This window comes from Oenanthe melanoleuca, chromosome 2 (genome assembly GCF_029582105.1).
Source record: "Oenanthe melanoleuca isolate GR-GAL-2019-014 chromosome 2, OMel1.0, whole genome shotgun sequence".
NCBI classification, from domain to species: domain Eukaryota; kingdom Metazoa; phylum Chordata; class Aves; order Passeriformes; family Muscicapidae; genus Oenanthe; species Oenanthe melanoleuca.
The window spans coordinates 116,148,064-116,173,191 of NC_079335.1; the positions used below are offsets into that span (position 1 = coordinate 116,148,064).

At 35.8% G+C, this 25,128-nt stretch overlaps 1 protein-coding gene across 2 annotated transcripts in view; it reads left to right on the forward strand.

The window, feature by feature from the left end:
• The window catches only part of SKAP2 (src kinase associated phosphoprotein 2), a 118,814-nt gene that overhangs the window by 70,601 nt on the left and 23,085 nt on the right, over positions 1–25,128 (forward strand). For both annotated transcript variants that reach the window (XM_056484641.1, XM_056484642.1), the window contains exons 6-9: positions 285–368; positions 8,948–9,072; positions 9,980–10,043; positions 10,425–10,526. In XM_056484641.1, coding sequence (XP_056340616.1) covers positions 285–368; positions 8,948–9,072; positions 9,980–10,043; positions 10,425–10,526 — 375 coding nt within the window. The remainder of the gene's footprint in view (positions 1–284; positions 369–8,947; positions 9,073–9,979; positions 10,044–10,424; positions 10,527–25,128) is intronic.

The following is a 25,128-nucleotide window of genomic DNA, read 5'->3' on the forward strand; positions in this document are numbered from 1 at the left end:
TGCTGCAATAACTCTAGGAAATATTTAGGAAGTTGTTCATTATTTCCTTACATTTAATGTTACACATGACTTCCCTCTTTATGTGTTTTCAAATTCTTATTTGTTTTCTTACCACCAATTTTTATTTCTAATTTCCTTCTCAGTGCCATGCATTTCCTTAGTTTCCTTTCCTTTGTGCCTTTTCCTAGCTCCTCCTCCCTGTTACCTCACCCTTGAAAAGAAGTAACACATTTTTTGTTCAATAATGGCATAAACCAATATAACACATGTTGTATTAATTTCAGACCACAGTTTTCTTGGCTTTGAATGGCAGAAGCGTTGGTGTGCTATCAGCAAGACTGTCTTCTATTACTATGGAAGCGACAAAGGTACTTACAACTATTATGAAAGCAATGATGTTTTAATGTGTAAAAGAATATGAAAATTTTATTGGAGTTGGAAACTGTGACTTAATTTTAAGAAATAAAATAAAAGTTTTAAAAGGAAATTATTTTCTTTTAAACAGTTCTTAGACAGTGCTGTGAATTTTTAAAATGTGTAAATATTCCTCAGAACCTGTAAGTGATATACATGTTTTCTAAAGCAGGCAAGGAGGGAAAAAAAATTAAGTTTCTTGTAAAGCTACTTTGTTTGCTAATAATAGCTGGCTGTTCAGTTTGATAATATACTGGTACTCAACTGTTTCACTAGATAGAAAATGGTTTTTTTCTCCAAATAGGATATTAATTTGAAAACATGCTCTAGCAATTATACCTTCCGAGTTCCTTAGAGATGGTTCTATCTAGGAAAATATTAATCTAAAAGATGCATAGTGGACTTCTTTGTTTCTTTTAAAATAGTTTATGGTATGGAAAAGCTAGAAATTAAGTAATGTATTTAACTAAAGCCAGCCATGGAAGCTAGAGCAAACTTTTGAAGGTGACTTTTAAATTTAAATGGCCAGTTTGGAAAGAATGTAGCATAAATGTGCTAATATTACTTTGAATTGTGTACCACGTGCATTTGATTGTTAAGGGTAAACTAAATGATACATAAGTAAATCCGAGTAAATTTAAAAAGTAAAATAACGTCTTCCCCCTCCAACATCTTCCTCCTCCCAAAAAAAATCCAGGGCAAACTTCCATTGAAGTTGTTTTTTTCTTCTTTTCGTTTGTCTTTTTATTTTTGAGATTACTGCAGGTAGTTATTATGTTGGCTTTTTTTATTCAAAGACTAATTTAATTTGCTCAGTTTGTTTCATTCCTTGGTATACTGACTCATTTAAGCTCATCCTCTCTTTAAAAAACACAAGAAATAAAGAGCCTAATTGTAAGTCCAGTTTTAATTTTGCTAGTTTCCCATCATGTCCTCTTTTCAGAGTTTTGCTAGAATATCTGCTAAATGTTGCCTTTTCTTCTATACTCTTTCCTTGGTATTTACAGGCTGATCAGGCTTCACAAACATGAAAAATCTTTATTGAAAAATTTTGAGATGTGGCATGATACTGATTTGGATTTGCCAATACTGATTGATTTCTTTCTCTGGAAAATGATAATTTGCTATATATAGATATATATTTATTTATTTATCTATTTTATTTATTTATTTATTTATACATTGCCTAGTACTTTAAAAATCACATTTTTTTCCAGAATATATTGCTAGTTCATAAAGATTGTTTTTGTTTATAAAATATCTTAATTTTCTTTTGCTATTTTTTTTTTTTTTTTTACATTCTTTTCCTTGTGGCTGTGCTAATAATTATTTATGCTTTCCAGCATATGGCCTTTGTATAAGGCAGGCATGTTGCCCACCTGGTCTTTGTCCTTTTATTTTATTTTTTTTCTTCTTCTTTTGCAACAGCCTGATTATGGAGTGTTGCAAATTTTAATATCTGTATTGAAAGTTAAGATAGATGGAAATACGTTAGAAGGTTGGTGTCATGTTAGGAATTGACTGTGATATTTTGTGGGATCTCTTTCATTTAGGAATCTATAGACAGGTTTTTTTGGTTAATGCATTTGGAGCTTTTGTAGGCTGCAGATTGTTTGGAAGCTCCTCCTAACCTAATGAAGTGGGAGGGGCACACAGTCCATTGGAACTGTATTGAATCATGGAATCATTTAGGTTGGAAAAGGCCTCTAAGATCACCAAGTCCAACCATTAATGCAGCACTGACAAGCCCACCATGAAACCCTGTCCTAAGTGCCACATTTATGTATGCAGTAAATACCTCCAGGGATGGGGACACCACCATGTTCCTGCACAGCCTGTTCCAATACTTGACAGCTCCTTCAGTGAAAAAGAATCACCTAAAACCTACTCTAAACCTTCCCTGGCACAACTTCTTTTCCCATTTCTTGGAAGAAGAGACTTCCCTACTTCTTTGCAACCTCCTTTCACGCAGTTGTAGAGAGCATGGCATGGTTGAACTCCAAACAGTAATTCATGGAGAAAGCAAACAAATCAGATGCACGAATTTCTTCCCTACCTCCATTGGATTGGTGCTTGTAGTGCAGAAAAAACTACTTAAGCATTGTGTAGTGGCTTAATCTTGTAATATAGGATGACTCAGTCACTCCTGAACTTGCCTTTGAATAAAAATAGTTTTTTTCTAGACTGTGATGCCATTGTATATAAATATGCCTCTTCCAGTGCAGAAGTAACTCACTATCACATTGTGTAGAATCTGGACAGCAGCCATGGCAGGCTAGTATGCTGTTAAAAGTGAGCTGTCATCCTAATGCTTGTGAGCATACATGCTGCAGTTTATCATGCTGTTCAGCTGCAGATTGTCAGCATGGATGAGGTGTGGGATGAGGCAATCCTGAGCAGGTCTGGCATTTACTCACTGCAACTGTTTTCACTCCCACTGTTGTGGCCAGCAGTACCTGCTGTAGTGCACTGTTGTGCTTGATGCTGCACCAGATAATTGGACCATGTAGAAATTCAGAGAGTGTTCTTACCAACTATGGAACAGCACTGAAGTGTGTGTTTGGTGGCTTTGTACAAGTTGTGATCTGGTTTCAAAGTGCCCACAGCACTTTAAATGGGTGATGGGCTGCTAGTGCCTCTGTGTTGGGGGATGTCATGCTGAGAGGCAGCAGGGATTTCTGCATCCATCTTGGCTTGTTTTGAGTTGTGTCTATTTTTAAAACCAGACCATAGGTGAATAATCTGAAAGCTATTTTGTGTCTGCTGTGATGTGTCTTTTGTTGGCCAAAGTTTGATTTTCACGCTTAAGTATCAGTGGAAATGTAGCTAAGTGGTAAACATGAGGCTATGGGATGCCTTTTTATTATTTGTATAGATTTGTTGTTTCCAAACCAGTTTTAATTCTTCTAACTTTCTCCTTTTTGCATTGGGAAAGCAAGAAGTGTGGAAGTGTATAAAGCTCACAAACGTACAAGGAAGAGTTTCAGAATCGTTTATTCCAAGCTGAATGCTTGGAAACTTGGAAATGCTTGAAAACTGTGAGGCCTAGTCCAGGGTATATACTGCAAGATAAAGCCTGTGAAATACAGTAAATGGCTGTGTGTTTGTGTGTGTGTTCACCTAAACACCTCCAAGCATCTCTTCAGCAGTTGTGATGCCTGCAGGCTGCTGTATGTCTTGTTTCCCTGTTTTCTCACCCATTTTCTCCTACATTTGGTGTAGCACTGGGTAGTGAAACAATGCAATTTATTGCAATGATATAGACGGGTCTAAGTGAATCACCTGCATTTTTTCTCTTGATCACTGATAAATGGAGTAGATGGAGAAACAAGACTTAAAGGTTTGAGCTAACCACATGTCAGGAATAGGTATTGTGGGGAAGCACGTGTGTTTTTATGCCTATGGCACAGAATCAGTTGCTAGCACATGGCTCACATCATTACAGAGAAGTGTATTCAAATATCAGAGCTGGGTGGGATTTTAGAAAGCTTCCCTGGTGTTCCTTTTCATAATCTTTCCTTCCATAAATCTTTTATAGTCCTCTTTTTTCTTTCCTTCCATGCAGTTGCACCCTGAATTGAGTGCCCTGGTTCTCTATCATTTCTCTATATGATCTCTGGCTGTTCCTGTGTCCTCAGACACCGAGATGGTATGGATAACCTTTCAGACCTCAAAGTGCATGTGAATAAGGAAAGTTAATTTGTTGCTTTATAAATGATTGAATTAATGGCTTCATTACTTCTTTCTCACTAGGCCACAATGTTATATGCCCTTCTGTCTCAGCAAACTGAAGAGATCAGCTAAATGTTTAGCAAGACAGTAATTGATAACATTATGGTAATTTTTCCTCTGCTAATGGGCACTAAAAATTTATTTTCATTTTTATAACTTGAAAATGGTATCTGCCTGCCCACCAGTAATATGATGTTAAAGAGGGGTATAATTCAGAGGCTTTTAGAAAAGTGCCAGTTTATTTCGTTTTTTTTTTGTTTTTTTTTTTTTTTCAATTTCTTTAGTTTTAACATGGACATGATAGTTTTGGATTTCTCTGAATAATAAGATAATGATGACCAGGCCAGTGGTGAACTACTTTATTTGGGTGGAAAAGGGAATTTTGCATGCTCAACAGGACTTTGTTGTAGCAGGATGATGACAATCAAAGACACTTATCTAATGTGTTCTGGATTTTCTGCTGTGAGACTGTTAAACTCAGACCTCCACAGTCACATTTGCTGTTAATAATGTGTTATTTAAAAAATATTTACTGGGTATAAGCAAACAGAATATAAACAATTCAGTGCCCTAAATCACTGCCTCCATTTCTTGATTATTTTACAATTTTCTTTTCTCTGAGGACTAGATTAAAGAAAAGAAGAAAAAGAAAAAACAGTTGATTACATTTCAGATCTGCTGTCTAAAAGGGAAGAAATTCTGTGTGTGCATTTGGAAAAGACTGTTCCAAAAGCTGGAAAAGGAATTACCATTTTGGAGATACTTACCCTGAACTATTTTTAGCTAGCAGACATCCTGCACATGGAAAAGTATGTGAAACTACATTTAGCAAGAAGCCATGTAAACTGTAAAATCCTGCAGGCTCCTAATTTCAAGATGAAGAGAGTTAAATTATAGATTCTAATAGTATCTATAAATACTTTATCACTCTCTGAAATCTTTCTGTTTGCCTTTGTTCCTTATGTCTTTCTCTGTAACTTCTTTCCTTTCTACTATCCGAGTCCTCTCTGTTCTTCAGAATGCACTAATTCTTTTTACATGTGCTAATAATATGAGCACATTGCCTTAGGCCTCAAATTTACAACCCAGTAATTTCAAGATCTCAATGAAAGTTTACCCTTCTTTGTTTTAAATGTTCCCATGGACTTAGTTACGCAAGGTTACTTCAAAACCCTTTTTCTCTGCTTCCCTTGAGACTCTCTGTTCCCAATGTAATATTGGCCCTGTTTCTGTTAACAACATTTAACTCTTTTTGGGATAAATGAAGTTTATATGTAAGAGAAATGTTTAAAGGCTTTCAAATTTTATTCTGATCTGAATTTTCTCTGTTTAATATAATCCCCCCCATGTATTTATTTCTATTAAATAATTTCTGTGTACTAGCTTTAGTGTGGGTTTTTTTTTTAATGCTTTGTGCCTGACTCTCCCCTCTTCTATACTACTTTTTTATGATTCTAAATTCCTGTTGCAAAATGATCTACACAGAGTCAGATTTATTTTTCTGTTCTGTGCCTGACATAGGAAGAAGGGAAGAGAGGAGGATGAGCAGATGAGAGCAAAGGACAGCTTATGCTGAAATGAGATTTGATTTCATTGTGGAACAACTTATGCTTGATGATGTTCACAATCCTTTTTATTTTTACAAGACTGATACTACACTTTTTGCATTTCTGTTTCATGTTTTCCTGGGACAACTTAAGGGTTTCCTGTTGTTAAATTGAAAAGCACTATGTTGAGAAAATAAGAAACAGCAAAAATGCTATTGTTAGTCAGAGAAGTGTGTTCCACCAGCATATATCTCCCTAGTTCTTCCTAAATATGCTGTTGCATTCCTGCCTAAGGAAAACTCTGACTCTGATTTTGGGGTTCAAAATGAAAGCTAAATATCTGTAATATAAATGTGCTTCTTGAAGCTACTGTTGACTCCCACTATAAAAACTCATAGGTCTAATTTTAAGTCTCCAAGTAAAATCTTTATGTCTTCAAAGCTTTTAAATATCATAAACTGTTTAATTCTCCCTAAAGCACAATCTCCAGAAAATGTTTCTGATATTAGCAATTTAACTGGCCATGTGAAGGTTCACAGGAGTAGCTGTGGACCTAAGTTCACAGGGCATCTTGAAACCAAAATCCCAGGTGTGTCCAAACCCATTTAGCTGCAGGCCTGTAACAGGCAGTGAGGTTTTTGTTGAGTCTGGTGATCCCAGGATGGCTCTTCCTCCAAGCCTGCACCTGGCTACTCTGCCTGGCCAAGCAGCTACTGTGGGTCATGGTTTGCTCCCTGGTGATCAGGCAATGGGGATGGTCTCCAGTCCTGGCTGAAAAGGAGTATTCTGCAAGAGCAAGTGGCATTTGTAGACCTCCACTGTTTGTCACCATCAGAACAGGCAGCTGAGCTATAGCTGACCTGTGTTCTGCCATTCTGTATTTGTGGAGCCATTTCTCAGGACATACTGTGTCTTATCTCTGGCTTGATGCCACAGGGAGTGTGAATTCATACTGAGTCCTTCAATTTAACAGATTCTGAGTCAGGCCTGTGAAGTACCTCATTGTCTTAGAATTTCCTCATTTGCTCCACACTGGACTTTATTCAGAGGTTACTGCTAAGACAATTAGAAGTAAAAGTAGCAATGCTGTGTCTAGTCTATTGCTAAAATGGTCATTGAAAGACTATATATATTTGGTGGTGCATACAGTGCATACAAGTAATTTTCATTAGCACTGAAATAGTGTGTTCAGAGAGATAAGACAAAAACAGTATAAACAGAAAAACAATCAAATGGGATATGGATGCCATGCACCATCCCCTTCCAAAGTACAGCATCTTTGTGGTTTAACTGCAATGCTCTTTGAAAGAACGAGTACCAGTGCAAAGATCATTTGAGATTAGTTCTGTAAGAGTGTATTACCATAAAAGGGATCATCCATGTCACAGAGAAGCAGTCTCAGAAATAATCCAAGAGAGTAAATTTGAATACTTGCCTCATTTTTATCTTGACAAAATGTTTTTACCTTTTGAACCTCGTGTTTGCTTATTCTGCCTGCGTGCTCCTATCTTCTAGGATTTTGATAAACCTCCAGCATGGGAGAGTGAAAAATTAATGTGTTTCACTTCATCTTCTCCCTGAGGTCACAAGTGAGGGAACAATAACAGTCCTAGGCAGAAATGAATTCCATTAAAAGGAACCTAGTTAACCTATTGCAAGTTATTATTTCTAATATCTACCTTGGTGTGATTTCATAAATTTTGCATGTGTGTGCTATTTGAAGTAGGAGTGGAGGATTGAGCAAATATAAAATATTAGTGCTATATTATTAGTACTTATTTAACCAGAATAAAACTTAGTGTGGGGGAAGGGACCAGAAGTGAAAATGGAATAGTGCCCTAGATTTTCTCATATAATTGTGTTATTGGGTATTTGCCCTGGGTGAGAGTTCATAAAAAGGTGGAAGGACAAGAGAATATGTGTCTATGTGCATATAAGATTACTAGAAAAAGAATTTGACTGGTGACTGCCCATATGTCCATTTATGTTCACAATGCTGTGTTAGCCAATTTTTACCCTCTCAGGAGTGGAAACAGATTTTATTTCCTATTAAATTTTTAGAAATATGAAAAAAAATTGTTGAAAATGATAGTTTTTTTTATTTTATCTACTGTAGAAGTTTTCTCCTTTTGTTGACAAGTGTAAGCAATGGATGCTCAATTTGCACCTAAGATCTATTCAGCAATGCTTAAAAGTAGTTTTACTGCTGTGCCTAGTGCTTATTGTTAATTAATGCATTTCTCCTCTGCGTAAAAAACCCCACAATAAATGGCATTTTTTTGGTATGCAACTGCACTTTGTTCTTTGTTTGCCTGTGCAGAATGTGAACTGTGATGCCAGTCTTCACTTGAATGCTGCACTGTGATCTGCAGAAATTGCAAAACTTAATTACTTTTACATTTTTGGTTTGTTTTTAATATTCTCCAAAATATGCCAGAGCACATAAAATCTGATGTAGAATTTGGTTTGAAGGGCTCGAAAGGAGTAGGCAGGTGCTGCTTGCACAACATGCAATGTATTTAAAGTCAGATCTGCTGAAAGTGATACTTGTATAAACCAGAACCTTTGAAAAGTAGAATTGTCTTTAAAACAACCACATGGCTGTACCTAATAAACTGTGGTAGGGCTCAATACTTTTATTAGCTAATTAAACATTTGCTGTTTTGAGAGAAATGCTTTTGGAATGAACACAGATGCACACACCTGATTTTTATAGCAAAATTCATTCTGCATTTTTGCCATGTTGAAAGGAGGCACATCTGGGAGTGGGTGGCAGAATGTGAAAAACAGCTTTTCCAATTGCTAAAAAGAAGCTTGAAGTTTGTTTTTTGAGTGAAGTGGTTAGTTTAGGAGGGAGCTCAGCAAGTTCTGAGCTAGACAGGTTTTCCCATTGGTTTACTGAACCTGAAAGAGACACTGATTTATAGGAAACGTGTCTTGCAAGTTCCAGTTCTTGGCTTTCCCCAGATACAAGTGTCATAACATGCACTTCTTACTAAATAAGACCACCATCTGCAAACATCCCCCTGTGGAATTCCTTAGGCATCCTACAGAAAAATGTACTTTTGGGTATATCTTCCCTTAAAATAAAGCTTTATCTCCAGAAGGATCACTTAATCATTTTGCTAAAAACCTCCCTGTTCTTTGTAAAATTCACGAAATAGAAAACAAAATCTGAATAAACGATAACCTGCTGAGCCACTCACATTCACTGTTGTAAATGAAACTGTAACTTTGTTTTTTATCTCCAACAGACAAACAACAGAAAGGTGAATTTGCCTTAGAGGGCTATACCATCAGAATGAATAATAGCCTTCGGAAGGATGCAAAGAAAGATTGTTGTTTTGAAATCTCCGCTCCAGATAAGCGCATTTATCAGGTTGGACTTTTTATGTTGACTTGAAATTTAATTGACAAAGCTGTTACAATTCCAGTTACTGAATTAACATTTCAGTGCAACAACTGTCACTGATATCTTAATGAAAAAAAGGAAACCCTTCCTTGCTTGTATTGTATATTCATCTATTAGGGAAAAAAAATCTGATTAAATGTATGTATGTACATGTTCAAATATTATCTTTTTGGTCAAGAGCAAGGAAATCTATCATCTTTATCTATTGGTCATTTCAATATTAGCATTTTAATATCTATTGTATAGTATGTCTGTGTGATTTCTTGGATGAATTGAATAGTAGAAAAAAGGTTAAAATATGTATCAGTGTTAAATACATATTGTATTGGTCATGGCTTTTCAAGGGAAACCTACAAAAAGGCACATATCAGCTGTGCAATTCAGAGATCTATCAGCCAGACATCAATATGGAATGTAAGTTTAATAAGTTTTAAATATCTGAGATTGTGGTTGAAAGCCAGTTAATTAAGCTGTCAGGTAGTGTGTTGGAGTCTGACAAGAACATTTTTAAGAAAACTGTACCCAGCAGTCTAAAGAAATTCATGGGTGTCTTCTAATTGTCAAGGGCAAATTTTGTTCATCAGTTCTGGCTTTGACATTGATGAAGAGAAGCAGCTTTTTTCTGCACAGCTGCCAGCTGCTGATCAGAGTTTCAAATCCATCATCCTCTCCTTCAATTACGTAAATTTGTCAAAATTAGCTGAACATTATAAGAAGCATCCTTGCAAGAAAAGTACCAGAAGACATGAAAAGAATTGCTAATGGTTTCTTGAGGAAGTGGTGGGAATGTTACATTCCCTCTTTTTTATTGCTAATGAAATTGTAGTTGTGTTTTTGTCATTACTGCTAGTAGTTATTAATAAACATTTAATAGTTTACAGCTGCCACTCCCAAAGAAGCAGAGGAATGGGTACAGCAAGTCAAATTTGTAATTCAAGGTAAGCCAGCCAGTAGAGCAGTTGCCTTTATTACCAGTACTTCTTAGTGACAGTAGTTCTGTCCATTTACTTATCTGCTATGTTAGTACATTTAGGATTCCCACATGTCCAAGTTTTGAGTAGCAAGTCCTAGTTTTCAATTGCTACAGCTTTTATATGACTCTTCTCTTTTTCTCAAGATTTTTGCTTCTCTCCCAGAATACTATTTAGCTTGAAAGCTGTCCCTTATACAAGCTCCTTCATATATGCTCTTTCTTATTCCTTGAACAGTGAAAAAAAAAGCAGAATGTACTAGAAAGAGCAGATTATAGAAGAATTGTTTTAATTTCTGCTTAGGCATTTTTTTCCACTAAATGTTAACTTTTTAAACTGCTGTTACAGACACAGAATCTAATACTATTCCTGAGGAGGAAGAGGAATATGATGATGTTGAACAAGTGAACAGTGAACCGACAGATGATAGCATTTATGAAGAAGTTAAAGGTATTGTTGAATTTTTTCTTACTATGTGACTTGTGATCATTTTGTCTTCTCTACTTCTAGTTTGATAACTCTGAGTGGCTTAAAGGAAGTGAGTAAAGTAGCACAATGAATAAGATACTTCTACATTTCAGATTTTGCCATAACAGTGAAAAAATAGTGTCTTCAGTTCTGAGTGAGAACAGTTTTTCTTTAGCAGGGGCATCAAAATAATGCAGAGTGTGTAAAAGTGAACTCAGGGGACTTTCAGCTCATTAACATTTTCTGGTATGCAATTTTTTTTAATTAAAAAATTGAAAAGCCTTAGCTTTTTCCAGCAACATGCTCATTATTTTTTTCTTTATTCACTTTGGCATTCATATTAAGTAGAAGTTCTCTATCGTTCCAAATGTTACCAGCTTCTGCCTAATACATGATATTAAAATCCTGCAAGAAAGCAATATGTTTGTTTGAAAAGACTCTGGAAATGAACTGCAAGGAAAGCAACATGAGTATTGACACTGTTCTGTTTCATGTTTTCCAGCATGGCTATGATGATACAGAATATTTTACTGTGGACTTTCCAATGTGGTCGAATGATTATGGCTCTAAATGTCCAATTGTATCTGTCAGATGGCAAAACAAAAGAAAAAGAGCTTGGCAAAAGTTCTTGATTATGGACATTCAAGTACTAGGAGAAAGGTTGCTGCTCTTTATTAAATTTTAAGAAGCTGTGAAAAAAAAATCAAATTTTCAGTTATCATTAGTTAACAAGTGACACTTTAAAGTGATATGACAATTAATAATCACTTTGTATGAAATGGAGTTCTATACCCCTTGGTGTTTGGAGCAGTGCAATTATCAGCAATAATCTGAGAGGAAAAATTAGTTGTTTCTTGTGATGCTGACTAACTTTCTGTCTCTATTGGATAAAATTTCCTGATCACTGGAGAAAAGAATATTTTACACTTTGTCTTGATTTTCAATTTAAGATCATTTCAGTGAATAAAGGGCAAAAAACCAAGTGTCTCATGAAAATGAATATCATAAAATTATAAGATATAAAATTATATATTTTTAAGAGTTGGTTTTTTGGTTGTTCCATATCTTTCAATTGTACCTAGATTACTTCAACAGAATGCATGTTCTGCTGAAATGACATGCAGTGTGTAATGCACACTGGAAAACTCTCTACAGTGAGTATAAAAACTACATTACTGTGCTTAATCTGATAGCTACAATATACATCCAGACCTTATTACAGTGCTTTTTGGATGCTGAGGTTCTTACAGAAAGCAGTCTTGTATCCTTACTTATGCTTTTGTTGAAGAAGCTCTACATGTATCCTATGTATATAAAGGATAAATTACTCTTTTTTTGAGCTTCACTCACCTTACCTGTTCATTTGAATGTCAGATAGCAAGTAGATCTGGAGCAGTAAAACATAAAATACTGGGAGAATGGCCTTGGTTAATATAGACTTTGAGTTCTTTGCTTTGAGCTCTGTCTTCAGTGAATTGCTGTCTTGGTGTGATTCTGTAGGAATTTAGAGTATTTTCACTTACATTCCATTTCTGTGACAGTTTTCCAGGAGCTGTTATCTCCTAATGTGGCTAATAAACCTGAAATGTAACATCACAAAGAAGGGGTAGTTCAAGAAATTTACTTTCAGTTTGCAGTTAAATTAATTTATTTCCCTGTGATCTTGGACCATGCTTCATTTTTGTGTTATCAAGTAGAGATTATCTTCCTTTATCTCATGCTTTTTCCATCTCATCTATTTGAATTGTGAACTTCTCAGGAAAGACCATTTTACCTTTTACAGTGGAGCTTTTAGTTTTGACTCAGATGTGTTGACATAATTAAGTAAAAATAAAGAGTAAGTTTGCAGTAGATTTTAGGAGATTATTTAGTCCTTTTATCTTCCATAAACGTGCTTTAATAATCATATGCTTAAATGGAATTACAGGCTTGTGGCTCTGAGGCCTTAGAGCAGTCCTTCTCTTCTTAATCCATATCATATTGAAGCATGTTAGATGAAATGCTGGTTGACAAACCTCACAGGAGTGGCCTTATTTGTTTCTTGTATAGCTGTTCATCTAAACTTAATGGTAAAAGAGTACACTCCAGTTTGGTGTCATCTCCTTTAATTAGTCCTGATTGGTTGCATTTAATTACAGTTGGCTATCCTTTCTATTTTCCCAGGTAAGTGAATTATGCTTTTTTCCTTTCATGGTCAAAGGGTGGAGCATCATTATCCCTGCTGTTACCTGGCATAAGAATACAGGAAAAATAAGAAATCTGGAATGCCTGTTAAGAGAACAGAAAAAAATTATTTATACAGCTGCAAAACTATGCTAAACTCTGGAATGCAGAAGGCAAACATGCTAGATTCTTGTGAAGAGGGAGAAGAAATTAATCTCCACTTTGTTTTTATCCTCATGGCATATTCATGTTAGAGGATTCTCATCCTCTGTTTTCACACTAGCTTTATAAATACTGAATTTCAGGTGCACAGCTCATTGTACTGTGTTATCATTTATTTGATTATAATTTGCATTTTCTTAAATAAGTAAAATTTTGCATTTCTGTGGTTTTCTAGTGTTTTTTATTCCCACATTTCAGAAGGAAATGAAGCCAGTTCAGATGATGCTATTTGGTTTGGTATTTGAATAGAGTTTTGGATTAGAAAAAAAGATACAGAAATTTTTGTAGTTTTGAAAACTGGAAAATTTTGAGAACTGTGCCAGTAATCAGGACACTGTATCCTCTAGCTATCTCATTGCTTAGCTATTTTTTTTTTTCCTGCTTGTGGCAGGAGACAGTGTAGATGAATTCTCCAGGCAGGAGCTGGATAGGTTCAAACCAGTATCCAGAATGCCAAGAGTCTATTAGCCTAAAGCATAGATTTCAGTGGTACACATAATGTACTGTCTGCTGGCAGGGTAATAGTTGGGAGGGGTGCAAAGAGATGTGGGAAATTTAATCTTTTGATCTCTTAAGTCACTTTCTTCTTTAATAGCCCATACAAATTAATATTTACCATGAAAGGATAATTTTCACAGTTCTCAGTATTAGTCAGTGTTTTACTGGTGTTATTCAGGTAAAGTCAAAAACATCAGAGCTTTCAAAGAATTCCCAACTTGTAAAACTCCCCTTGGAAGATTCTTTAGGAAAAGAAACCTTTATACTGTCTTCAGCAAACTAGGCTTTAGTCTTTTTGGTTTTTAATAAAATCATGGAGGAAAACTTGGCTAAGCAAAATGAAAAAATTTGTTAGTAAAGGACCATTTTTCTTAATTAGCTATTTATTTTCTACCTTAGTACACGTTATATAATTTTGCAGTCCACAAGCTGTAACATAAAACAGCTTCTGAAACTGTAGTATTAAATAAATCTGAGCTACATTGATGCATAAAGTTTCTAGTTTAGTGGTATTTTAAACAATGGAGTTGTCCTTGTCATAAAACAGAACATGTGCCAGCTTTAAAGTTGTTGCTGTCTGTTTCAGCCCTTGAAGACAGAATTTTTTTATTAACTTGAGGTTTCAGTGACATAGTTTTAAGGCCTTCAGTATTGTCTTCTGTGGTTTCACATCTGTGTGAAGCACATACCCAAAACTGCAATGCCAACTACTGCCTGCCCCCTTAATCCTTTCTTCAAACTCATCTCAGTTTGTGTGCTGTCTACCACTCTGGTCCAATAGGAGAAAAGAGCTGTTAATCTAAGCTTACATACTTACCTTAATTTCCAGTTTTGTGTTGGTTTTTTTCTTTTGTTCTCTTTTTCCTCACAAACTTGCATTATAGCAGTATGTTCCATAGTTTGCAGTATAATTTCCATTGAACTGATTCTAAAGATGAGTTTTCATCCTTATTTTGGTGGTGCTTATTTGCTGCATGGAGGTAAAACTGTCCCTTACAGAGCCCTTACAGAACAGATAATGTTGGAAATCCTGAAGCAATGTAATGTGACACAAGACTGGCATTGTGGCTTTGAGCCATCTCTTCTTAGCCAGTCCATAACACAGAGAACTTTCAGGTGAAAAAGAGGTAAGGATGGTGAAATTCAGTGCTGTAGTGATCTCCAGCCAATACAACTTGCACCAGTCCTTAGTTTCCTGCAGATTAAATCTGAGGATTGATTCAGTCTCTGATTGGGCACAGGATGATGGGAATGGAAATCTGGTGTTTGTCTTTTGGTAAGTGTTATCAATCCTCTGCCAGACTGTTTGCTCCAGCCCAGGTTTCTGGGCAATAATTCTGTTTAGGAGTGTAGTTGGAAGCTTAGGTAGGGAAACTAACAAAGGCAAAGCTCAGTTAAAGATATGAAATGTCTTAACTTTCATGCAATGAGAAGTGTGCTGTGCAAAGAGACACTTCAATTTGTTTACTTATTTTAAACAAAGCATTTAAAACAGTTAAAATTATATTGATGTTGTTTCAGAACATTTCTTATACTGAATATGAAGGTGGAGAATGATCATCCTGTTTCTTTCTTACAGTTGTCTCTAAGCAGCTTTCATGCTTTATTTTTTTCTAACAGCAAACTGCTGCAGCTAGACAGCATAACAATACCATCATCCTTTCTTTTTGCTGGACTACTACAGTTTTGAAGAAGCAACTTCTTTTGTTGTACTTGTTGTGCCCTCTTCATGAGCATGAAGGTTGGGGGGGAAGAACATGTTCTCTGATTCACCTCTTCTTGGGAAGAAGGAAGTAATGATTATGTGGTGAAATTTGAATGTAAGGTTCACCTTTCAGTCATGAACACTCATGGCAAATATTTGTTTTCTCAAGATGTAATGTCGTATATATTGACTTCTTGACACTAGAAGTGAAGATTTCACAGCATTGTGTTAATGAAAATTCTTTTTCCTTTGCTTCTTACAGCACAGTCAGGGTATGTGGGCCAAAACAGTGTTTGGTGCCAAGCAGTCCCAGTTGTGCATTACAGGTGTACAATCAGTTCCTAAAACCAATAGGCTTAAAGAAAGAAACTGGTAATTGGTTGTTGCAAAATAGAGGAGTAGGTTTAAGTCAGCAGAGACACTGGTGATTATGGAGCCTGAGATGTTACCTGTGATCATTGCTGCTAAGTCCTCCTATTGTGTATCTTGGCATATGGTCCAAATTCCTTGTGGTGTTTCTTGCTTACCTTCATTAGTTAGGGAATTCTTTAGTTCTAGTCCAGAAGTTGTATATAATGCTGATGTACTGTCATTCTTTTTTTTTTCCACAGAAAGAATTCTAAGTGCTTTTAATTAGCAAGTGATTTCAAAGTATAAAATATAAGTAGGGTCTGGAATAATTGAAGTTGAAAAGACTTGTGGGTACAATCAGCATTTTTGAGGACAGTACTAAAGATAAGTTTTCGAAGTAATTTCTGAAAGTTGTATTGAATAATTTCCATGAAAACACCTTTTAGATTCAAGAACACAGAAATGGACTTTTTTCCTTTTAAAACAATGAGGATTCTTCAAATTTTTTTTCAAGAATTGCGTCTCAGAGTTTTTAAGAAGTATTTTTCACTTGTTTAGCCATAATATTATTGTATAAATGGAGTATTTTTGCACATACTATCTTGCTGATAGGTGGAGTACCAGGACAAGGGGGTGCTACAGGGTGCTTATTCAGCTGTAATTCAAAAGCAGTTGAAGAGCAGTGAAAAGCAGATGTGAACTATCTTTTAGTGTTGAGAGTAGTGATAAAGAAAGAAATTTTTTTTTAGGTCCAAGACATACTGTTTTGTTGTCTTGATCACTGGGATTTGAGACCTGCTAAGTGTCAGACATGGCAATGATTGAAAAACAACCTCTTTTAACTGGATATTGTTGAATCCCAGCAGCTTTGATGAAATGGAGCCATGTTGGAATTCTGTCACTCTGGGTTTTGAGGCAATACTCCTATGGGATTTATAAATGCCTTGAAATGATCCTTCAGCTAGTACTAAATGCTCATGAGACATGAGCTACGAATCCAGACAAATATTTAAAGACATTGCATCCACAAGGTGGTTAGGAACTCGATACCTGGACCTCAGATTTTGTTTGCCACAGGAGCTTGGGCATTATCTTCAATTACTGTAATCCAACATCTAAAGAGGGAGCTCTTCTTTCCACTGATGTTGGGTGTCAGTGATGGAAGAGGAGGTAAGACAATCTGGTGTAGCTGAAAAGAATGAGATGTCCATTGAGTGGGAAGTGGCAGGTCTTTGTGAGGAAAAGTAAAGTTCAGAGGCTCTTGTGCATTTCTTTTAAAGTGAATATAAAGTGGCAGTCTGTGAACAACAGGTGGCCCATAGCTGTCAGAAAGCCTGCTGTCCATGGGGCAGTTCACCCCCTGTTTCCTCATCACACATATGTTTGCAAAAGTGAGGAGGCCAGTCAAAGTGGAATAACAACTCAGTACTCATATTTAGTCTGATTCACATGTGAGAGGTATATTGACTGATTTGACTCAGGGTGGGTTTGTCCACTGATCAATACTTTTAGAATAATGTTCTTTATTTCTATTTTATTCAGTGATATACCTCTGCTGCAGAAAATTTGGTCAGCTGCAAGATTCAAAGCAGTCAATTACAGTATCTACAGTAAATGGAAAGTGTGTGCTGTTAAGTATAGGTATTTATTCTTCTCTTTTGGAACTGCAGGAGAGACTTAATAGTTTTCAGATGTTTCAGGCTTCAGAGTTTACAAGTGGAGAAGATAGAAGTGATCTTCCTGATGTTGTGGTCAACTGTTGGAATAAATTGAAGGAGTTCATGTTGGAAAGGCTGTGTTTATCAAAGTCTTACATTAGCAAATGCTAAACTTTATTTATGTATTTCAGACTTTAAAAGTGAAGTACCATAAAATCCAACCAGACCAAAAATCCAAACCAAACCAAAGCCAACAAAAAATACACCACTAAATAAACTATTATCTAGTGGCATTTTAAAACTTTCTTACTTAAAATTAGAAAGCATATCTAAAATGGGAATATTTTTAATCATAATTTTCTCTGTTTAAAGAACTCCTTCAAAAACTAATTAGCTCACAATTTCCTGAAATGAGTTTGCTTATGGAAAGAAGATGTTTTATTGTAGGTACTGGTCAGTAATTTTAATTCTATTTTCTGTGTACCAGTATTAAACAGTGACTCTATTGATTTGTAAAACCAGTCTGATGTGAACAGTATGTGACAGAAACTGTTTGTTATTAAGAGATAGAATCCTGTCTCAGAAAAACTTGTCATCCTGGCAAGAAAAAAGTCACACAAAGTAATTTTACTTGTATTATAGTTTTTTCAGTGTTGACTCTGTCTCTGACAGCTAGCTTCATGTTAAATGTGAACAAAGCTTTGTTCTTCAATGGGTTGCGGACCCAAATTATTTTCTTTTGAAAGCAAAGTTTTCTATGGTGGCACTGTTTTTATCTAATTAAGAAGCAGTGCAATACACTTAATGTGAGCATTCAGAGAAAATGTCATGTTATGTGAGATAGTTTATTAAGCATAAATTTGAGGAGTTGCTGCAGTTTAGCAAGTTCAAAGCAAAATGTCAATTGTATTATGTATATTTATGAAAATAGAAATATATATTGGGCCCATTCTACTGCTTGGGTATAAATGTGATAAATACTATATAGATAGATCAAAGAACCTTAATTTTTTGAATTTGTGATGAATGACTGCATATCAGGCTATTAAAACCATTAGATAGAGTTTTTTGAGAAACGAGCAACCAGAGGTTATATGGTGCCTCAGGCTATCACTTCTCAACTTTTCTGGTTTCCACAAGGTAGCTATTAAAGAACCATAATTTGTTCAACTGAATTCTCAAATAAGACCCAGCAAGGTGGGCTCTAAAGGCTGAATTAATCATTCTGTTACTGTAGATACAAATCTCTGATTTGAATTTTTCAGCCTTAAGAAATGCATCAGCATAAATCCTTCTGTATATGTCTTTTCCTTTCAGTTTGCTACTCTCCTCCAAATGGAGGAATTAGCCTAAGAAAATACTACCAATTAACCAGAGCTCATGATATGCATGTATATCTGATTTTTTTGTATGTTGCATACTGTGTTTGCAATAGATGTCATGGTTAGTTTACACATCTATAAAGAAGGTAACACAGGAAAAGGCTGCTTTTTTCCTTGTCTTGGCTGCTGCTCCCTGGACTGGGTACAAGTTTTTGAAAGAAGCAGGATGGTTGCTCCTAGGAAAGGAAAATGTGCAGCAGGGTCCAGCTCCTGGACCACACAGCAGACCAGGCAGGGAGGGCAAGATGCAGTGGTCTGCTGTGCCCTGGAGGAGACAGAGGGATGCTCCAGGGAAGTGCAGGGTGCAGGCTCACAGATAAGCTTCAGCAGCAAAGGGGAGAATCTTTTCTTAAGAAGCCAGAAGAGACTGAGGAAAGTTTTTTGGCAAGTCAGTGAGATTTGTGTTAGATGGCAAGATAGGAGAACAGTCTTCTCATCCAGAAAGGGGATGGTTGGCACAGTGGAAATTTTGTTTCAGTCCTTTTCTTTAAGTCTTAACTTTTCCTAGCAGATCTTATTTTCCTCACCTTTCTGAGTTTCTGTTTTAATGAAAACCAGTTTAGGATATCTGGAACTTATCCCTAAAGAAGATGTTCCAATACTTCCATTTTTGGGTTGTAGAAGGGTTCTGTCTTAGCAGTCTGTAACAATTATTCTATCCTTAAATCTTAACATCAAACTGGGAATTTTAAAGGAAGGAATTGCATTTTTAAAACAAAGCATTATCTACTGGAAAGTCTGTAGATCCTAGCATGAGGGTTGTGCTTCTATTGTCCTAAAATATACTAACTGAATTTATCTTGTTTGCATTCCTTTCTAGTAGTATGAGACTCCAGAAGCCATGGGTTCTTTAGAGATACACCTGCCTGCCAATCCACACTGACCTGGGGAGTCAGTCCCTGCCTAGGGAACAGCTGTCATCTCCTGCTTATGAATTATTGCCATATCCCAGTGTCCTACCTCTTCTCTCTGAGGTGCACTGTGGTTTGTGGCATGTAGGGCTAGTAAGATCTGATATCCAGAGTGGCCAATCCCAATATGGACCTAATGGATGAGAATTGAAGAATGTGATAGTATTTGCAGAGATTGATATGGGAATGTTACCCAAAATGTGGTACATGTAAACAGTCTGCATTGCAGCTATAATTTTCTGCTTATTTCTGATTTAACCTGATACTAGTTAATCATAGCAATAACATTTTCACTTAATTTCATCATTTTAGTTGGAGAAAGGATTTAGTGTAGTTGATACAATTTCATTTAATGGCCTGGGCCATAAACAGTGCAAAGTGGCAATAGTGTGGGTTTGTTATTTTTAATAAAAATACCCAAAGGGGGAAATTGCTGAATTTTTTTTTTTTTTTTTTTGTTAGTGTGCAGTTAGTGATCAACACAGAGAATGCAAAAATGTCCTGGTATAACGTTTACAAGAGAAGCATCTGGGAGCCAGACTTTGCTTGTGGAAACATGCCAACAACTGTATTGTGTTTCCTTTCACTGAAGTGAGCAATGCCTTGCCTTTTGTCCCTTTTTTGAGTAAGTTCAGGAATCATACTATAAATTTGAATACATTAACCTTGCAGATTATTATAGGATATTATGTGGTTTAAGCAAGATGCTTTATGAAATGTATGTATGTAAATTTTATGTCAAGTCCCATTTGTCACAATTAAGAATACGTAGTTTTCAGAAATGGCTTTTAAATTTAAGACTTGCTGCTGATCAATGATTATGAGAAACTTTACTTGACATTTACAGACTTTTTCTGTCATATAAATTTAAGCTTGAGAAATATAACTGCTGTACATGGTTGTCAAATAACACTGTAGTACAGTTATACAGTATAGATTAGTTAATTGAATATTTGATTGCTAAATGTATTTACATTGGGAGCTATTTATATTTTCTATGTAGATTTTAATAGCCACCACATTTATTTAAGCAAAACATTTTAATAATAAGGTTTATAAAATGTCATGTTGAACATTTAAACTATTTACATAGCTAAGAGCTATTACAGGTTGAGAGAACAAACAAATTTATTTTAGTTACAGTGAATTCATATAAATCTTTATTACATTTAGAGGAATATTCTTATGTACATACCACACATATTTAGGCCAGCAATCTCTAGTACAGATTCCTATGAACCTACAATAGAATGATGGAATAAACTTAAAAATTGTTGTTAGTTTTTTCCCTTTGAGAAACTAATTTACATTCTGTCCAATAATTGCAAGTATTTTTAATATTTTATTCCTTCCTTAAATGTTTAAGGATGGATTTATGTAGGATGCCTATTCAATTTGGTATGCAAAAATTGAGTCTTTAGAAACAAAAATTGTGCTTTTGTTGAAGTTTAACATGAAACTGCATCTTCAGAGATGCTTCTGTTCAGGTGTGGAAGTTGTTTTGTAATATCTTGATCAAAAAAGTAAAGGTAAGATTTTTAAAAAGTACCTAGTAAAACTTAAGGAATTTGTACTGAGCTGGATTTTGAACTCACTTGGGAAATATTTACCTTCTCTGATGGCCAATAAAACAATTTTTTTATTTCTGAGTTTAATGTATTCTGACCAGTTCACTCAGCATATAGGATTAGACAAATACTTATTTCTGACAAAAAAATCCCCAAAATAGTGACTTTATTAGTAAATACAAAGTGTCTGTGAATATGAAAACAGGAAATCTGTGAATGAGTTTCTGGAATTGGATCTCTAAAATATCTTTTATTCTTCATTATAATCATTGTGTGCATATCCACAATGACCTTGCTTGTGATGACCTTTATCTTTTCTCTTGAGAAAAATTACTTTTATCAGGTCTTTCTTAATGAGGAAATAAAAAGGTCAGTGCAAAACCCATCCCTTATTTCTCTGCAGTGCACATTGCACTTTGGCATGGTTATACTGAATTTTACTACTAATAAGTAGGTAATTTTATAAAATAAATAATCCAAAATTAGGCATTCTAAGGCATCTGTGTGTAAAAAAAATTGAGAAGATTGGGTTGGGTTTGGTTTGGGTTTGGTTTGGTTTTTATCAGAGATTTTAGGTTATTTGTTGTTTGGAAGACTAGTGCAAGGAAGTGGCCAACTAAGTTGAACTGAGCTATCACTCAAAACATGACTGAAGATTGCTTTTTTGCAAGGAGGGCTCTAAACAGGAAGCTGAATTAATGAAATCTTAATATATTCCTAACTAGAACTGGGAATTGCCTGCACCTCTGTGGATTATTCTGTTGTCCCAGTGAATATATTCTGTTCAGTCATTCAGGTGACTGAGAATATTTTTCCTCCCATTTTGACAGTTTTTTTTTTTTTTTTAAATCTGAACGGCCTCATAAGGCCCTGGAAATAGCAACTTTCATACTAACAACTTCTGTGTTTGGTAAATGTACAAAATTGTGGGGTCTGGAGAGGACTACAGAATGGGGTGAAGGCAGGAAAGCAAAGGTACTGGAATATTTAGTACTGGGGAAAGGAAAGAAAAAGAAAGAAGTGAGATGTTAACATATATTCAGGTCTCAGCAAGTAGAAAAGGTAAGTAAAGCAAAGCAATCTCCAAGACTTCATGAAAATTGGTAAAAGGCTGCACAGTAGATTTTTTTTTTTTTTTTTTTTTTGGGTGAGAGTAGCTGTTTTTCCTCCAGAGATGTGTTCTTTGATCACTTTTTGCTTTTTTCCAGTAAAATAGTGAGAGGCCAAATAATATCGTCCAGCTTTTAAAAACATTATTTTTTTAAATCCACTGTGCTACTGTAGTTCATGTGTGTGTGGTAATATAGGAGAAATGTGGTGTCTTTTTTAATGTATTTAGGAAGATATACTTCTTCCCTTCAAACAGTTCTCCAAATGTACTCATTTCTCTCTGCTACTTCTCTCTGTTATTATTTTTCATAGCAATAGTTGTATGATCCAAACAATGTTATTCTATTCAACATTAGAGAATTGCAGCCATAAAGTATGTTTGCTATTTGTCCTTAGTGGGACTGGGAATATTTTGGTTTACTTACTCCTTAGTTTACCAAATAGTGTGACTCCAAAATACTTTTCTTAGGAAGGGGATGTTGTATCTTTTTGGTTTTGGTTAAGCCAGACCATTACATATGCTGAGATTCACTGGGTGGTGCCACAGAAAAGTTGTTTTTAGAGAGTTTTTTCTCCTGAAAATGTCTAAGTGACATTCCAGTACTCCCATGTCACTTCTTCTCCTTCTCTTGCAGCAATGATTCTGAGTTAATTTACAACAAAATCTACTAATCTTTCTCTCTGAGGATGATTCCCAAGGTCTTGGTCTTCTGAATAGGAGGCAGTGCTTCGCTTTTAGCTGAGCTGGCTGGTTTAGTTATTCAGATTGCTTAGACAACTGGGAGCAACAGTGGTGCACAGTAGCACCTTTTAAAGATAAAAGGAGTGTAACTGAGGGGAAAAAAAGCACAGGATTTCTCAAGGAATACAGGAAACCTCACATCTGGAGACTTGGCAAGATCTGGACAGAGCAGTAATTTGAGCTAATCCTGTTCTAGAAAGTCATTAGCTTCAGCTGTCTCATACATGAGCTATTAAAATGCACAGACCCTTTTAAACTGCTGCTCAAGTTTAGTGTGGAGTACCAGAAGAGGCCAAATGCTGCTTCCTAGAAACCTGATCTAACTTTCTGAGTTAGAGCAGGGTGTTAGACTGAGCAATTTCCACAGATCCCTTCTCTCCCAAAGTTATTTCATTATTCTGGCTTTTTCATTTTGTAAAGCCACTGCTACTTATTCAAGGCCATTGAGAAGTCAGGAGATTGTTAATATTAATAGCAGACTTCTGTTACTGTCTACTGGTTGGGAAGAGTAGTGTGTATATTTAACCTTACTTTAGAATTTAGGTAATAATGGTTGTTTTCAAAGAGCTGGTTAAAACTTGTGCAAAAATGTTAGCTGGAGGTCCCATCCAGTTTAGATGGTGTTATATTTGAATTAAACCTTGTGCCTCCATCTTGGAATCAGACTTGGATCACATGTGTTGGAAGAAATTTGGGTTAGGAATTGGCATGGGTTGTCATCAACTAAAACTGAAGCATCTCAGTAGGCATATTATTTTTCTTTAAGACCTATTTTTATATTGTTCATAACCCAGATATCTCTTATTGTATTTTGGAATACAATTCTGTATTGCCTATTGCCCATCATATTTCTGAATGCAGATGACCATTTAGTCAGATGCAGCTTTTGCTGACATATGCTGTCATCTTGTCTGCAATCCCAGTGTTTTTAGCCTTTGGGTGACCTATTTCTATCATTCTGCTTGTGTTTTGGAAATTGGCTTTTTTTACACTCAAGTTTGCCATACAGGAGTATAACTTTTTATTTTGTTTGAGCTGTTGTGTGTTAAGCTGACATAGAAGTAGCAATAAAATGTCCTCTCTTCTGTCATGGTAAGAAAATCTCACATTTATAATATCTTCTCTAGCAGCCAACTTGTTTCCCACTTCTCTCACTGTCCTGGAGGCATTTTCATTCCCAAACCATGCACTATTGTACAGCCAGGTGGAACTTTGCTAATGGAATAGTCTGTCTCCCCCTCTCTGCTGCCCCCTGAACTCACACAATAGCACCTCCAGCAGCCTTTTCCAAACTGTTTTGTTGTTTACAGCGTGCACCAGGCTGCTAATGGGAATGCAGGGTGAGGTGAAATGTCAAGAAGCTGTGTGTAAATCTTCCAGTAATCTGCCACATCCCAGAGGAGCTGGGGGAAAGGGATGGATCTTTGGGAATATTAGAGGATTATTAAAGTTGGAATTTTGCTAATTGCATTTGAATATCTCTTAGTACAGAGAGATCTCTCTCATATATAATGGGTGGATCTGGAGTCCAAAGAAAATACCAGAAATGAAGATCCCTGCCATTATAAATACACACATAAACCTACTAGATTTTCTATGAAGCTGCTTAGACTAAAACCCTGTAAGAGTTTGGGTGAAGTGTACAGGCCTGTACAGGTGAGAGTGCTGGGGAGCACTGACCTCAGGAAAGGCAATTTGCTGGCCCTGCATCAAACAGGGCATCAATACATATTTACTGAACAAGATGGTCACTAGCCACAAATGGTCACCACAAATGCTGGCAGAAGATGTGAGTTTGGTCAAATTGTATAAACAAACTTGTTCTTAAATTTTGTGCATTTATTGCTGCTTCTCAATCAATATTAAATGTTTCTCTGAACAAATTGTTTTTTAAAAAAACAATTCTTGCTAATTTTTAAAAACAAATTACGTAGGTTAATTTATGTTCCTTATTAGAGTAATAATCCATCTGTTATGGGGGGTGGGTCAATTCATAAAATTATAAATTCTGGGGAGAAAAGGTCTTGACTCTTTTCCATGGTAAGCATTTATTTGGGTTTGAAAGTTCTTGTTTGCATATGTGCAGAGTCATTATTTTGTAGCAAAAAGCAGTGTGGAGGAGTAATCCTCTTGGTGTTAACAAGCCATTATTTATTTTACTTTTTCTTGGCCAAAACAGTGTAAACCTGTGATACTCAGTGTCAGCAGAGTTCATGCACACACCTGTTTTTTTGCATGCATTTCCCCTGCCAAGTACAATAGTAAAGACACTGT